Below are 14,330 nucleotides of genomic sequence, written 5' to 3'. Positions count from 1 at the left end.
TGCTTCGTCACCCGTGCAGGCGGCGTCCACCCATACGGCGTCCGGCTCGGAGGCGTACACTGGGTGGAGTGCCTTCGCAAGGGCTCTGCGGCGGTGCTCATGGTGTGAGGGGTGCATATTTTTTGGCAGTGGCTTGATGACCAGCTCTCGGTGAAGGGATCGAGGAATGGGGAGGAGGGTTGGGTCGTTGACCGGTATTCTGATTCCGAGGGAGTCCAGGATATACCGGCCTGTGGAGGTTTGTGTAAGCCTTATGTATTGGGCCTGTCGATAGGTCTCCACGAGTTCCCCGATCGTGTTGTGGAGGTCCAGGCCTGCATATCCAGAACGATGGCAAAAACACCACCACCCTCAAGAAACTCAAGCAGGCTGCAGGCGCGATATCGCGTCTCATCCGCAGAGTTTCGGGCCATCATAGACGCATGAAGGAGCGCGACCTCTGTCGCCTCATTCATGCCTTTGTCCTGAGCCGTGTGATCTACAGAACCCCATACCTAGAACTATCCAAACACGACGTAAATACTTTGGATGCCTTGATCCGCAAGGCATTCAAAGTCGCACATCATCTTCCCCTCAACACCCCCACAGACAGATTACTAGGCCTGGGCCTCCACAACACGATCGGGAAACTCGTGGAGAACCATCGACAGGCCCAATACATAAGGCTTACACAAACCTCCACAGGCCGGTATATCCTGGACTCCCTCGGAATCAGAATACCGGCCAACGACTCAACCCTCCTCCCCATTCCTCGATTCCTTCACCGAGAGCTGGTCATCAAGCCACTGCCAAAAAATATGCACCCCTCCTACCATGAGCAGCGCCGGAGAGCCCGTGCGAAGGCACTCCACCGAGTGTACGGCTCCGAGCCGGACGCCGTATGGGTGGACGCCGCCTGCACGGGTGACGAAGCAACCGCAGCCGTGGTGGACTGCTCTTCATCCGCCCTCCTCACACTACCTCTCCCCCCTGACACCACCCCGCAGGCTGCAGAGGAAGCCGCCATCGCAACTGCCATCACCCGCACGGAAGCCCAGTACATTTTAACAGACTCTAAATAATAATTGGTTTTATGGGGGAAAGGAAATGGCGCAGTATCTGTCTCATATATCGTTGGACACCTGAACCGCGCCGTAAGGGAAGGGATAAAGGAGGGAGTGAAAGAAGAAAGGAAGAAGAGGTGCCGTAGTGGAGGGCTCCGGAATAATTTCGACCACCCGGGGATCTTTAACGTGCACTGACATCGCACAGCACACGGGCGCCTTAGCGTTTTTCCTCCATAAAAACGCAGCCGCCGCGGTCGGGTAATAAAACTGCAATTCTAATTTTGCGCGAGGCCGAGTCCACGTCCCTGCTTTTGGCATACTGGGCTCGCCCGAGTCACCCCCACCCCGCCATGTAGAGCTTATATGGGTGCCTGCGCACTCCGGGAATCCCGGAAACGAGGCCGCCAACCTTTTAGCCCGAGGTTCTTTCAACCGGGTTCAGGTGGCCTCGGATCGGGGATTTGCGAGGGAGCGAATGCACTCGTTCAGCGAGATGACGCAGGCCTACAGAGCCTCGCGCCAGCTCTACCCCCCGCCCCACCCCTCCCTAGATAACAAACACGCAACACTCTGGCGCAAACTACAGACACACACACCCCTCACCCCTGACCCTAGCCCGCTATCACCCCTGCTTCCCCACTCCTGCCTGCACCCTGTGCCCAGAACCATTCGCCTCTTCCCTCCACATCATCTCCCTCTGCCCGGCGGACCCTCCCCCGCGCGGCCTAGAGGACCTCAACACCTGGGAGGACTGGGAGACCTTGCTGCGCACAAAGGACCCGGCTGTGCAGACAATCGTCACCGGCCAGGCTGCCAGTGTTATGGACCTTAGGGACATAAACACTTGAGTGCAGTGGGGTCGTGCGGAGACCCAGGGGCGTGCCCGGCCTCCCCTCCAACAATAAAGTTCTTCTCTCTCTCACTTCTCTTGCTCTATATATGAAGTTGTGCTGTGGACTAAGAAGGGTTTTTGTGAAAACTATGTCATTGTACGACTGAAGAGCCTGCCGAGCGAATGAGTGGCCGGTGCGAACGGGGTGCGTAAACGCTATCGCGTTCCACACTTAAAGCGAAGCTTAAGCGTCCACAAACTTTCTTTTTAATTTTCGAAGCCCTTCACTACGGCCTCTCTCCCATCCTAAGCCGCTTTCGGACGTTAAACCGCCATTAATAACTAGCACGATAAGCAGACAAGGATATAAACAATGCTGATTACTCTGAATGAGATAATACATGAATCACTAATTACAGATAATGATATCAGCGGTAATATAAAATGCACACCACCAAACTGCGCGAAAGTATATTCAACAAGCAGTAACACGAAAACATATAACCAGTGAAGAGACAGAGTAAACAACATCCACACCGCTGGTGAAGCCGATCAATCATCTCAGTACACCATTAGGCTTTTGCGAGCAGCGCTCAACCTTGCGAAGCTGAAGCTGGCATATTCAAAGAAAATTTGCGGAAGATTTTCGCGGAACCTAAATATGACGAACAAAAAAGCATTTCGCTAACGCGTTTATATTTAATATTTAACTGAGAAAAGCGTTTTATTCGATACTGAAGCGAAAACAAAATTATGCTTTTATTGTCTTTCTTAATAGTAGCCTCAGCAGTACACGTGAAAAGTTGTTCTTTTTAGGAAAGCAAATCGCGTTGTTAACTCTCACGCATCGCGGTTGGCACACAAACGGAGTCGTAAGGAAAGCGCTAATGAGGGAGTGAAAGATAAAAGGAAGAGACGCCGTAGTGGAGGGCTCCAAAAAATTTTCGACCACCTGGCTGTTTTTAACCTGCACTGTCATAGCACAGCGCACGTGAAAATCTAATAATAATTGATTTTTGGGGAAAGGAAATGGCGCAGTATCTGTCCCGTATATCGTTGGACACCTGAACCGCGCCGTAAGGGAAGGAATAAAGGTGGGAGTGAAAGCAGATAGGAAGTAAGAAGTGCCGTAGTGGAGGGCTCCGGAATAATTTCGACCACCTGGGAATCTTTACCGTGCGCTGACATCGCACAGCACACGGGCGCCTTGGCGTTTCGCCTCCATCGAAACGCAGCCGCCGCGGTCGGGTACGAACCGGGGTACCCCGGCTCATTAGACGAGCGCCTATTGAGCCGGAGTACCCAGAAAATTGGTTTGGACGAAAGGAAATGACCCAGTATGAGTCCTTAGCACTGTAGATATTTTGGAAAAATAAAATCCTCTTAAACACAAATGCCACACACATCTCGGCGGACCCCTGAATCCCGCCGTAAGGAAAGGGATGAAGGTGAGCGGTGCAAGTTAGGCAATCTAAACGTCGCAGGCAGTTTCTTACTATTAACAAGAGGGAAAGCTGGCAGTGCTGCACCTCAGCCACCATGGGCGCTCAAAGGATCATAAGGCGATGAGCTGCTTGGTGCGGGAGTCGTTTTTTTTTTTTAGAACATAGAGTGGCGTTAGAGATGTGCCATTCCGTCCACGGCGCGCCCCGCGCGCAGGCGACTTTGGCGCGAACGTAGTGCGCAAAAGCCATAGCAGCGAAAACGCAACATCACACGACACAAATAAATGGTTTCTGTTTTTTGAAATGATATTAAAAAACCTCTTAAAGAGTTTAAGCGAATACATTTTTCTGAAAACATGTTTCATTTTAAAAATGCGCCTGCTAAGCTCGAAATATCAGATTTTGTGGTGTACGATAGTAGGCGAATAGGAGAGCAAGCCACCGCTGATTTTGGACAAAATTTACATTTCCATGCTTTTCTGGTTTGGTTTGGTTTGGTTTATGAGGGTTTAACATCCCAAAACGACTCAGGCTATGAGAGACACCCTAGTGAAGGGCTCCGGAAATTTCGACCACCTGGGGTTCTTTAACGAGCACTGACGTCGCACAGTACATGGGCCTCTACATGGCCATCGTACATGGGCCATCGAAATTGGGCCACCGCGGCCGAGATCGAACTAGCCTCTTTCGGGTCAGCAGCCGAACGCAGTAACCACTTAGACACTTCGGCTGGTTTACATGCTTTTCTAGAAGCTCGTTTGTCGCACTTTATAGACAAGATAATGAATGTTAGGACATTCTTGATTATTGAACAACGTTTGTTTTTTCATTATCTTTTGGTCAAAGGTTGTGGTTCTGCTCCCGGTAGCTCTCCTCCACATGATGCTTAGAGCACCCATGGTGGCTGAAGTGGTCTCGAGGAAGCTCCATGCAAACTGCGGCGCCAGCTTTCCCTCTAGTTAATAGTAAGAAACTCTATGGTCGCAGGCGCTCGTTGCGTGGACGCATGCGCTTTTGCAGTCAGCCGGGTAGAAAGCATGATAGGGTGCCGCTCATGATGACGTAAGATCGCCAGCGTTCCTGTAGTATGCTGCTGGATTATCGAAAATGAGTCCAATTTCCAGTGGTTCCTGCTGATCAGCATCTGTATGAGAAGAAGGAAGTGAATGTGTACGGAGGGAAAAAATGAAAACTGGTTCTCGTGGAAGAAATGGCACCGTATCGCTCTCATATCGGCGGACACCTAAACCACGCCGCGAGGGAAGGGATAATAAATAATAATAATAATAATAATAATAATAATAATAATAATAGCGTTTCGCAGCGTTGCGGAGGAGCACACGGAACGCCATCGCCCGTTCGTCGCGACGCATGGCCCGTTGGACAATTTAAGGAAAAGACGCTTGTCTCACACATCTCGGCGGACACCCGAACCAGGCCGTAATTGAAGGAAAATGAAATGAACAATTGCTTTTAAGGAAAGTAAATGACGCCTGTCTCGCATTTCCCGGTGGGAAACCGGATCGCGCCGTAAGGGAAGGAAAAATCGATCGATCGACCGATCGATCGATCAATCAATCAATCAATCAATCAATCAATCAATCAATCAATCAATCCCTTGCGGCGCGGTTCAGGTGTCCACCGAGATACGCCATTTTTGGCTCATGGCCAAAGACGCCGACGCCGACGACACCGGCTTTTCTGCGACACGAGCTCCTTAACGCTGTCGCGTTAAAATTGGTGGTGGTTTAGCTCTGGTTAAACTTGGAGTGACGCGATAGCTACAGCTGGCCGAGTGTAACTTTCTCAGTTGGATTGCAGTGTCAGTCTCTTTGTTGTTGTTGTTGTTGTTTTTTACCTCACACAATCGCACATACCCACAAGGGTGATTGGCCATAACCAGGCGGTGACTATTTAAATGACCAGTTGCATGTGGCAAGCATGGGATGACCTACCAAAATTTGGAGCGCACAGTTTCCGTAGCCGAGGTGGTTGCAGGAGGTTAGGGGGGTCATACAAACTAAAATTTAGGCAAAGAAGGGGTAGGGATTACTATAAGTGGTTGTAAAAACCGAAATACAGAAGCTGATAATGGGATGGGCAGGACGAAAGCTCATGATGGTAGATGTTTTGATTCTCGGAGATAATTTTGAACGGCAGAGCAAACATTCAGTCTCGCCGCTCAGTTTCTCTGGGCGTTCTTTCTTCATCTTCGTCCCATTTGACACGGCGCAGGTGCACAGCTGTCGCAGCTCGGTTTCGCCGGCACGCCTCGCCGTCGGCAGCAGCAGCTCCTCCGTACCACGTTTCTGGTCACGTGACCAACCCCGTGAGCACGTGGCGGTGGCGGCACCGCCACGTCGTGCTGTGCTGCCACCATCACGTGCCTCCGCCACATGCCACCGCCAAATGCCACCGGCACGCTGAAGGCTCGAAATGCTACCGTAATGTAGCAATAGCTACAAATAATGAAAAAAAAATTGAAAAGTGGTTTTTAGGGAAAGAAAATGGCGCAGTATTTGTCTCACATATCGGCGGACACGTTAACCGCGCCGTAAGGGAAGGGATAGAGCGAGTGAAAGAAGAAAGGAAGAAAGAGGTGCCGCAGTGGAGGGCTCCCAATCGTGGAAAAGAACCCGCGTTCTAGAAAGTTCCATGACGTCACATCCGCTATTGTCACTGTATGTCTATACATAGAAGCAACGCAATGCTTTCGCCTTTCTCCAATGCAGGTCGCTTCAGTGATCTCAAAAGTTTTCTCACTTTCGGGACTTGCATAGTGGAAGCTCTCAACAGCATTTACCTTTCTGCCGTGCAGTTGCTTGACATATTCACTCCCCTTTCAAGCTGGCAACGAATTCCAGAAAAGAAGAGCCCGCAAACGCTCTCGCGGCGGCACCGACATCACTTCAAACACGGCGCCAACGACCCCCCAAGTTCGTCCCTCAGAACTGCCCTTGAGAGGCCTTATCGTCATCTTCTCAAGGTTAGTTTACGAACCGAGGAAAGGTATATTCTAGTATAAAAGAAAATACTGCCCTTGATTTAAAACGCCTGCTTTCTTTTTGTGCCTAATAAAAAGATAGCGGATTTCAGGTGCGGGACGCTCCCATATTCATCATTCTTTTCTTTCTTTTGTCCCGCATTTAAGTGTCCTCTCGTGCGCCATGGTCTGATTGCGGCGGACAGGTGGCGCTCTGCGAGCGGTAGATCGTTTCGGCTGCCACCGTCCTTTCGGCCAGCTGGAGAATGGCGTCGACCTCAGAAGACCGGAGCCCTTGCATGAACGCCGCGTCTGGGAAAGACGCCCCGGCGCAGGCGGGCAAGGCGGCCGCAACGCTGAGCGGCGAACAGGTCTCCGAGTCCAAGAACGCTGGGCCGAAGACGGACGCTGCCGTGGCCGGCAAGCTCACCGCTAACCTCAGCGAGGAACTGGCATCCGACTGCAAGATTGCCGAGTCGGACGATGCTGCGGCTCCCATGAATAAGCTCAACGCGAACCTGAGCGGGGAACGCGTGACCGATGCCCCCATGGCCAAGAACGAGGATTCTCCATCGGTGGGAACCAAGCCGAACGTGATTTTGAGCGCTGAACACGTGGCTGTGGCTGGCGTCGACAGTGCCGAGTCGAAGAAGCAGGCTCCTGTGGATGAGGGCAAGTTGAACGCGAACCTGAGCGGGGAGCGGGTGACAGACGTCCCGAAGGTCGAGAATGAAGAAGCCTTGCAATTGGCTGCTAAGCTACACGTGAACCTTAGTGGGGAACACGTCGTTGAGCCCGAGGCGGCCCAACCCACGGAAGCCGAACCTAAGGCGGCCGAATCGAAGGCAGCCGAGCCTAAGGCTGCCGAACCCAAGGTAGCTGAACCAAAGGCAGCCGAACCTCAGGTAGCTGAACCTCAGGTAGCCGAACCCAATGCTCAGGCTCCGGCATACAAGCTAAACGGTAACCTGAGCGACGACCGTGTGGCAGACTTCAAGAAGGCGTTCGAAGTACATGACGCAGAAGGCAGCGGCCAAATTCCCGCTTCCGAGCTGGGAACTGTGCTGCGCTCCCTCGGCTACAAGCTCACCGAATCGGACCTTCAGGCACGTAACAGCATTTTAATTGCGCCGCTTTTCGCTGCTTTGTAACGAATGTGTAAAGGGGGACCCACATGGAGCGTTTTTCTCGCGCAAAACTGGCGTCCGGCCGCCGATCAAGCCGGGCTAGATATGACCGCCCGGCGGTCAGCCGCTGGCCGGAAGCGGCAAACGTGCGCTGTCAGTGTGGACCAATCAGGGCGCGACTGCGTCTGGCTTCCGCCCGCGTCTACAACATGGCCGCGCCTGCCGAAGCGGCCGCTCGCTTCACCATGAACTCGCCGTTGCCGCTACACTGTGCCTCACGTTCATGGCAAACAAAAGTCACATGGAGCTTCCACTTGGTCTGAAGATGCCCGCACCACAAAATTTTAGCGAAGAAACGCGCCAGAGTTTCAGAATGCTTCTGTATTTTTAAGGCTGCTAGGCTTAGCCACTACGCGTCGGGTGACGTCAGGAAGCGCGGGAGGTTCAAAGAGGTTAACTATTTTGGTTCGTAAAAGGGTCACAAAGAATAATTCGTTCTCTTTGTCGTCATGGAATCGATACTAGCTTAATTTTAAATGCAAAGCTGTTCTTTTCAGCATTTTAATAAGCATATAGAATCACGCCGTTTCCAGTAATGCTGAAATCCTGGCGGCTGCGGTCTGGCGGCAGCCGCCCGTTTTCCGCCGCTTGTGGTGCTGCACGGTGGTGGTGCGTCGGCGTTCCGCCGCGACGCTCAAAATCCGCAGCGCAAGTTCGCTCCATGTGGATCGCCCTTAATGTATCGCGGTTTTGAAGCAGAAGCTTCACTACGCTAGGTAAAGACGATTTCGCCGTGGGTTAAATGTTGGTTGAACTTCAAGTGAGCCAGAGGTAAAGTGTGGCTATAGGCCTTACTATATGTGGTCCACAATGGTGTCCCGCCACTTGACCTTTCGATTCGTCGGTAGAGGGCGGTAGAACAGTCACGTGACAATCGCGTGATGTCGCGCGATGAAAACTGCGGTTGTCAAGTCAGTCTGAGGGAAGTATACAGGCCGCAGCGTTCATTAGGTGACCAACCTCTCGCGATCAACCATTAATTGAAATGCGGGTGGTAGGGTGAGCGCGCTGCCTATCCAGTGTGCGGAACGCACTCAACGTTACAGACGCTAAGCCGCGTCTAGTTGCCCGATACACCACAGCTATCTCAGGAGACGAAAGATTTGATTAAGAAACGCGAGAGCATGAAGTCGTCTAACCCTACAGAGAGAATATAACTACCAGAGTTATCGAAGTTAATAAACAAGCTCAAGGTAGCCGACATTAGGAAGTTGAATATGGAGAGAATCGAGCATGCTCTAAAGAACGGAGGTAGCATAAAAGTGGTGAAGAGGAAACAAGGCATAGGTAAAAACCAGATGTATGCGTTAAGATACAATTAAGGAGGGTAATTTCATTAGCAATATGGATAAGATAGTTCACGTAGCCGAAAAGTTCTATACAAATCTATACAGTAGCCAATGCAATCAGACCGTCAATGATTGAGACAGTAGCGCACAGCAATGCGTCATCCCGCCAGTAACGAAAGAGGAAATAAAGAAAGCCTTAGGAGCAATGCAAAGGGGAAAAGCAGCTGGTGAGGATCAGGGAACAGCAGATCTGTTGAAAGACGGAGGAGAGATTCTGCTAAAAAAACTAGCCACCCATTAAACGCAATGCCTTGTGACCTCGACCGTACCAGAAGCTTGGAAGAACGCAAATAAAATCTTAATTCATAAGAAAGAAGACGCCAAGGACGAAAAATTACAGACCGATCAGCTTACTGTCCGTTGCCTACAACGTATTTACTAATGTAATCGCTAATAGAGTCAGGGCAAGCTTATACTTTAATTAACCAAAAGATCAGACAGGCTTTCGTAAAGGATATTCCACAATGGATCATATTCACACTGTATTTCAGATGATAAAGAAATGCGCAGAATACAACCAACCCCTGTATATAGCCTTCATTGATTATGAGAAAGCAATTGACTCAGTGGAAACCTCAGCAGTCATACAGACATTGCGAAATCAGGGCGTAGATGAGCCTTATGTCAAAATCCTGGAAGATATATATAGGAACTGTACAGCTACCATAGTCCTCCATAAAGTCAGCAATAAGATTACAATAAGGAAAGGCGTCAGGCAAGGGGACACGATCTCGCCAATGCTATTCACCGCCTGTTTACAGGAGGTATTCCGAGACCTGAACTGGGAACAGTTGTGGATAAGAGTTAATAGAATACCTAAATAATCTGCGCTTCGCTGATGACATTGCCTTGCTGAGTCACTCAGGAGATGAACTTCAAATAATGATCAATGGGTTAGACAGACAGAGCAGTATGGTGGGTCTAAAGATTGACATTCAGAAAACCAAAGTAATATTCAACAGTCTAGCAAGGAAACAGCAGTTCACAATTGGCAATGAGGTGCTGGAACTGGTAAAGGAATTCGTCTACTTAGGGCAGGCAGTGACAGCTGATCCGGATCATGAGAGGGAGATAACTAGAAGGATAAGAAAGGGGTTGAGCGCATATGGCAGGTTCTCTCAGATCATGAATAGCAGGTTACCAATATCCCTAAAGAGAAAAGTGTACAACAGCTGTATCTTACCGGTACTCACCTACGGGGCATAAACGTGGAGGCTAACGAAAAGGGTTCAGCATAAGTTAAGGACAACACAGCGAGCCATGGAAAGGAAATTGATAGGTGTTACATTGAGAGACCGGAAGCGGACAGAGTGGTTGAGGGAACGAACGCGTGTAAATGACATCCTAGTCGAAATCAAGAGGAATAAATGGGCTTGGGCAGGGCATGTACTGCGAAGGCAAGATAACCGCTGGTCCTTAAATGTAACGGAGTGAATTCAAAGAGAAGCCAAGCGTAGCAGGCGGTGGTAGAAGGTTAGGTGGGCGGATGAGATTAGGAAGTTTGCAGGAATAGGGTGGGCGCAGCAGGCAAAGGACAGGGTTAATTGGAGAGACATGGGAGAGGCCTTTGCCCTGCAGTGGGTGTAGTAAGGCTGATGATAATGATGATGATGATGATGATGATGATGATCAGCAACAACAGCACAACAGCAGTGGATTCTAGTCGTTGTGGATAGCGCGAAAGAAAGGCAACAACGGAAGAACGAAGCGAGGAAGAGACAACGCGCTCAAGAGACGGCAGAAGAACGCGCCGCACGACACGAGAAGCGTCGTAACGAATGTGCGGCTAGAAGTCGTGCCACGTCCCGGAGTGACTCTTCAACTGCGGAAGAGACCGGTTTGAGTTTTTGAGAGTGTCGGAATGAGACGCTGCGTAGCTAGGCGACGTGCCGAGGAAACGAAGCTTTCGCAATTCAACTAGTGTGAACCAGAGCTAAACCACAGCCAATTTTTATCTGGCAGGGCGTTCGGCCAGTGCCATCTCCTTCCAGGGTACTTAATGAGCAAATCTGTAACCTATTTTAAGGCGACCTGCCTTGGTTCTGAAACTGGAACGAAGAGAATTCCTTTAGATTTTAGTAGCGAGTTCGAAAGCCATCTGCTTAAAGGCCTGTCTTGAAAGGGGTTCGCTTTCATTACGAACAAGGGACCAAAGGGAACAAAGGGCATGCGCTAATTTATGGCAGTGCTGTTTGCGCCCGTTGAAGATGATGATGATGTGCAGCCGTCTGTGCTGCAGTGATAAGATATTCAAGCTGCTTGGAATGCCGGTGATAAGATGTGTCCTGGCCATTTGCAGGAGCTGCTGGGACCCACGCTGAAGGCGAGCATCAGTTTCAGCGAGTTCATCGCCATGATGACCAAAGACGTGCTGGCCATGGATGCCGAGGACCAGTTCAAGCAAGTACGTGGAAAAAAATCATACGTGTGCTAAGATTCGAACGCTAGCTGCAGGCATGCGGCCAAGACCTTTTCTTAAGGAAGGGGCAGTATGGTAAAGATTATTTATTATATTGGACCCGCCGCGGTGGCTCAGGGGTTAGGGCGCTCGACTACAGATCCGGAGCTCCCGGGTTCGAACCCGACCGCGGCGGCTGCGTTTTTATGCAGGAAAAAACGCTAAGGCGCCCGTGTGCTGTGCGATGTCAGTGCACGTTAAAGATTCCCAGGCGGCCGAAATTATTCCGGAGCCCTCCACTAAGGCACCCCTTTCTTCCTTCTTTCACTCCCTCCTTTATCCCTTCCCTTACGGCGTGGTTCAGGTGTCCAACGATATATGAGACATACTGCGCCATTTTCTTCCCCCCCCCCCAAAAAAAAAACCAATCATTTATTATATTGGAGATACCACTGCGTAAAGGGTTGGGAGGGCGAAACTTTCTTTTATCTCTCCCCTAATGCCTGGCTGGCAATTAGGCTAAATGTCTTTGGACAAACTGGCAGTGATCGGTAAGCGCGGTTTGTGTTTTTTCGCACGAAATATGCTAAAGCTTACAGTACTGCTAAGAGTGATTAGGTAGCGGACGGGAGTTTTTGCCGTTGAAGTGACTCTGGTCTGCCTCGATTTCAAACCCTCAGAAATAAAGGCTTCCACCGGTCGCTGGTGCCCGACAGGAGTACATACTGCGTTCAAAGAGCAGTCTGCGCTGTCAAACAGAATGTAAACAGGTGCGGCTTAAAAATTAGGTTTAGTTCTTAGGCTGGGCTACATTTGGCGACCGCGGCTGCAACGCCGTTTCTTCAAACCGCTCTTCTTTGCATGTGCTTGTTCAAAGTGCTCTTGCATTTTAGGGTCCTCTGCGGGGCATACCGTATAGAGTCGTCCATACGCATACCTGTCTAGAGCGCTCGCACGGCGTGCTCTGTTGTGCATTTTTATAATCGCGACTGCGTGTCCTACCCAACATAGCCTTTAATAATGACATGAGGGGCTAAACACGATCAACCAGTTGTTAGTACCAGCTCTACTCTACGGCTGCTTCGTGTTTGTGTCGCCGAGTTATGAAGGCGCAAGGGCCTACTCAGGCGGTCTTCATTACCGTCTTTTGCCTCTGTTCCATTGATGTATTCTCAAAAGCGCAATAAATTCGAACTTAAATTCATTGGGAATGTGCATGCATGGTAAGATCTTGTTTCGACCTCTAGGCCACTCTTAAATGACGCCGGTGTACTCTCCGGTGCGCCGTTAGAGTGCTCTAGACATTTCTGTGGACGACTGTACACCACGAAATCGGAAAACAAGTGTCAGGGGCAGCTGCTGTTGGGAAACGCAAGAGTACGAAGAAGGCACAGATTAGCTTTGGAAATTTCACGATTAACGTTTCGATCGCGTTACACACGCAATTCGGTGCCCTCTGTAGGCCCGTTGCCTGGCCCTCATGGTGCGCTCCGCCTCCGATGCGGCGCGTCGCACACCTCTGCCATCATCCTCATTGTCGCTTCCCGGTAGTCCGATGTTTTTTTTTTCTACCCGACATGTATTTGCTTATCCGGATTTGTTACGGTCTGCTTTATAATCGAAGGACGACTAACACCGTGCAAAGTGTCCCAAGGTGGATCTCTCGTTGCAAAAGAGATTTAAATTCCCAAGGATTGTAAGAGAACAGAGCGTTTTTAGTTTGTACCCACGGTGCCGATGTTGAGTGGTAGGGACGACACCGAACGAGCTAAAAGCACCAAAGAGCACCACAGCCCCTCCCCCTCCCACTCGCATCTGCAGCGCTTTCCCTGCGGCGGCGGCGTATGGACAGGCAGTAACATTCGGATGTGTGCACATTGCATACCGACGTCATTAAATACGCCAGCAAATTGGCCACCCTGCATCGTTTCCTTCTTAGCGATCACAATAGAGCTGTGATGGAGGGCAGAAGCAAACTTTTTCAGTTCCATGTTGGTTCGTGAATGCGACATGCTCTGTAAGTGGGTCCCATCATGTTGACTCTTTCTGCCGGTACCACAATGCCTGTAGTGCTCCCAGTAGTACAGTCGCCTCAGAACTGTACTCAGATATGTGGTGACCACGTGACCAGCGTCTAGTCTAGCAACAGTGTTTTCTGCGGCCGATTTCGGATGCCACTGTCGCATCTGGGACCCACACACATCATTGCATGCCTTCAAGTAGAAAAAAAAACAATGATTTTCGAATGCTTTATTCTCCAGGAATAAAACAAGAGACAAAATAATCCTCACAGCAGCAGATAGCTGCAAATATAAGTAGTTCTCTTGAGAAGCCGAGCTTGGCCTTCCAGCGATGGCTGCCATTCAGCATTCGCTATAGCTAGACTACAGCTACGGCGGGGACGATGGCGTACAAAACTCGCGACAAATCGGCCTATTGTGCAGGTGTTCAGGGTGTTCGACCGCAACGGTGACGGCTTCGTGAGCTGCGCCGAGATTCGCCAGGCGATGACCACGCTGGGCCAGAAGCTGTCCACTGAGGACGTGGACGAGATGATACGCGTGGCGGACAAGGACGCCAAGGGGAAGCTGACCTTCGACGAGTTCGTCACCATGGTCACATTCAAGTGACCTGGACCACGACCACGGCGGGTCTTGGACACACCCCAGTCAGGCATGCACTGACATGAGAATGTGAAGTTGCCGACACAGAAGGTTAACGGCGTTGAAGTTGCAAAAATTTCAGCCTGGTTTCCGCCACTTTCGGGGCTTAGCTCGGGTGGCCACTGAGGGGATGAATAAACTGGCGTCCATGAGTTCCCGCCCACAGTTTGAAATAAGCTTCGAATTATATAGTGCATCCAAGCACTCAACGCAACGCACTTAACAAATGCGCGGCTCTTCAACCAATCCGCGAATTTAGGTTACCTTTAAATAACGAAGTAATTACTCATCAGCGCTCACCAAAACGCAGCCATACGGCTACTAGGAAAAGCAAGACATATTTCTCAGATTCAGTAATGGCTCTTTTATTTCTATAACCTTGAAAGGTTCAACGAAGCACAGTGGACTTGCAACCTTTCCGTCGCCA

General features: G+C 50.4%; 1 protein-coding gene across 1 annotated transcript; it reads left to right on the top strand.

The window, feature by feature from the left end:
• Positions 1–6,502: 6,502 nt before the first annotated feature.
• LOC144123395 (uncharacterized) lies at positions 6,503–14,057 on the top strand. Its single transcript, XM_077656235.1, has 3 exons — positions 6,503–7,412; positions 11,142–11,246; positions 13,685–14,057. Exons 1-3 carry the CDS (start codon positions 6,573–6,575, stop codon positions 13,868–13,870), a joined length of 1,131 nt encoding a protein of 376 aa, XP_077512361.1. The 5' UTR covers positions 6,503–6,572; the 3' UTR covers positions 13,871–14,057.
• Positions 14,058–14,330: the final 273 nt, after the last annotated feature.

The sequence above is a fragment of the Amblyomma americanum genome, chromosome 3 (assembly GCF_052857255.1).
Source record: "Amblyomma americanum isolate KBUSLIRL-KWMA chromosome 3, ASM5285725v1, whole genome shotgun sequence".
NCBI lineage: Eukaryota > Metazoa > Arthropoda > Arachnida > Ixodida > Ixodidae > Amblyomma > Amblyomma americanum.
Note: the sequence above shows the minus strand (reverse complement) of the source record. Positions and strands in the feature narration are given on the sequence as shown.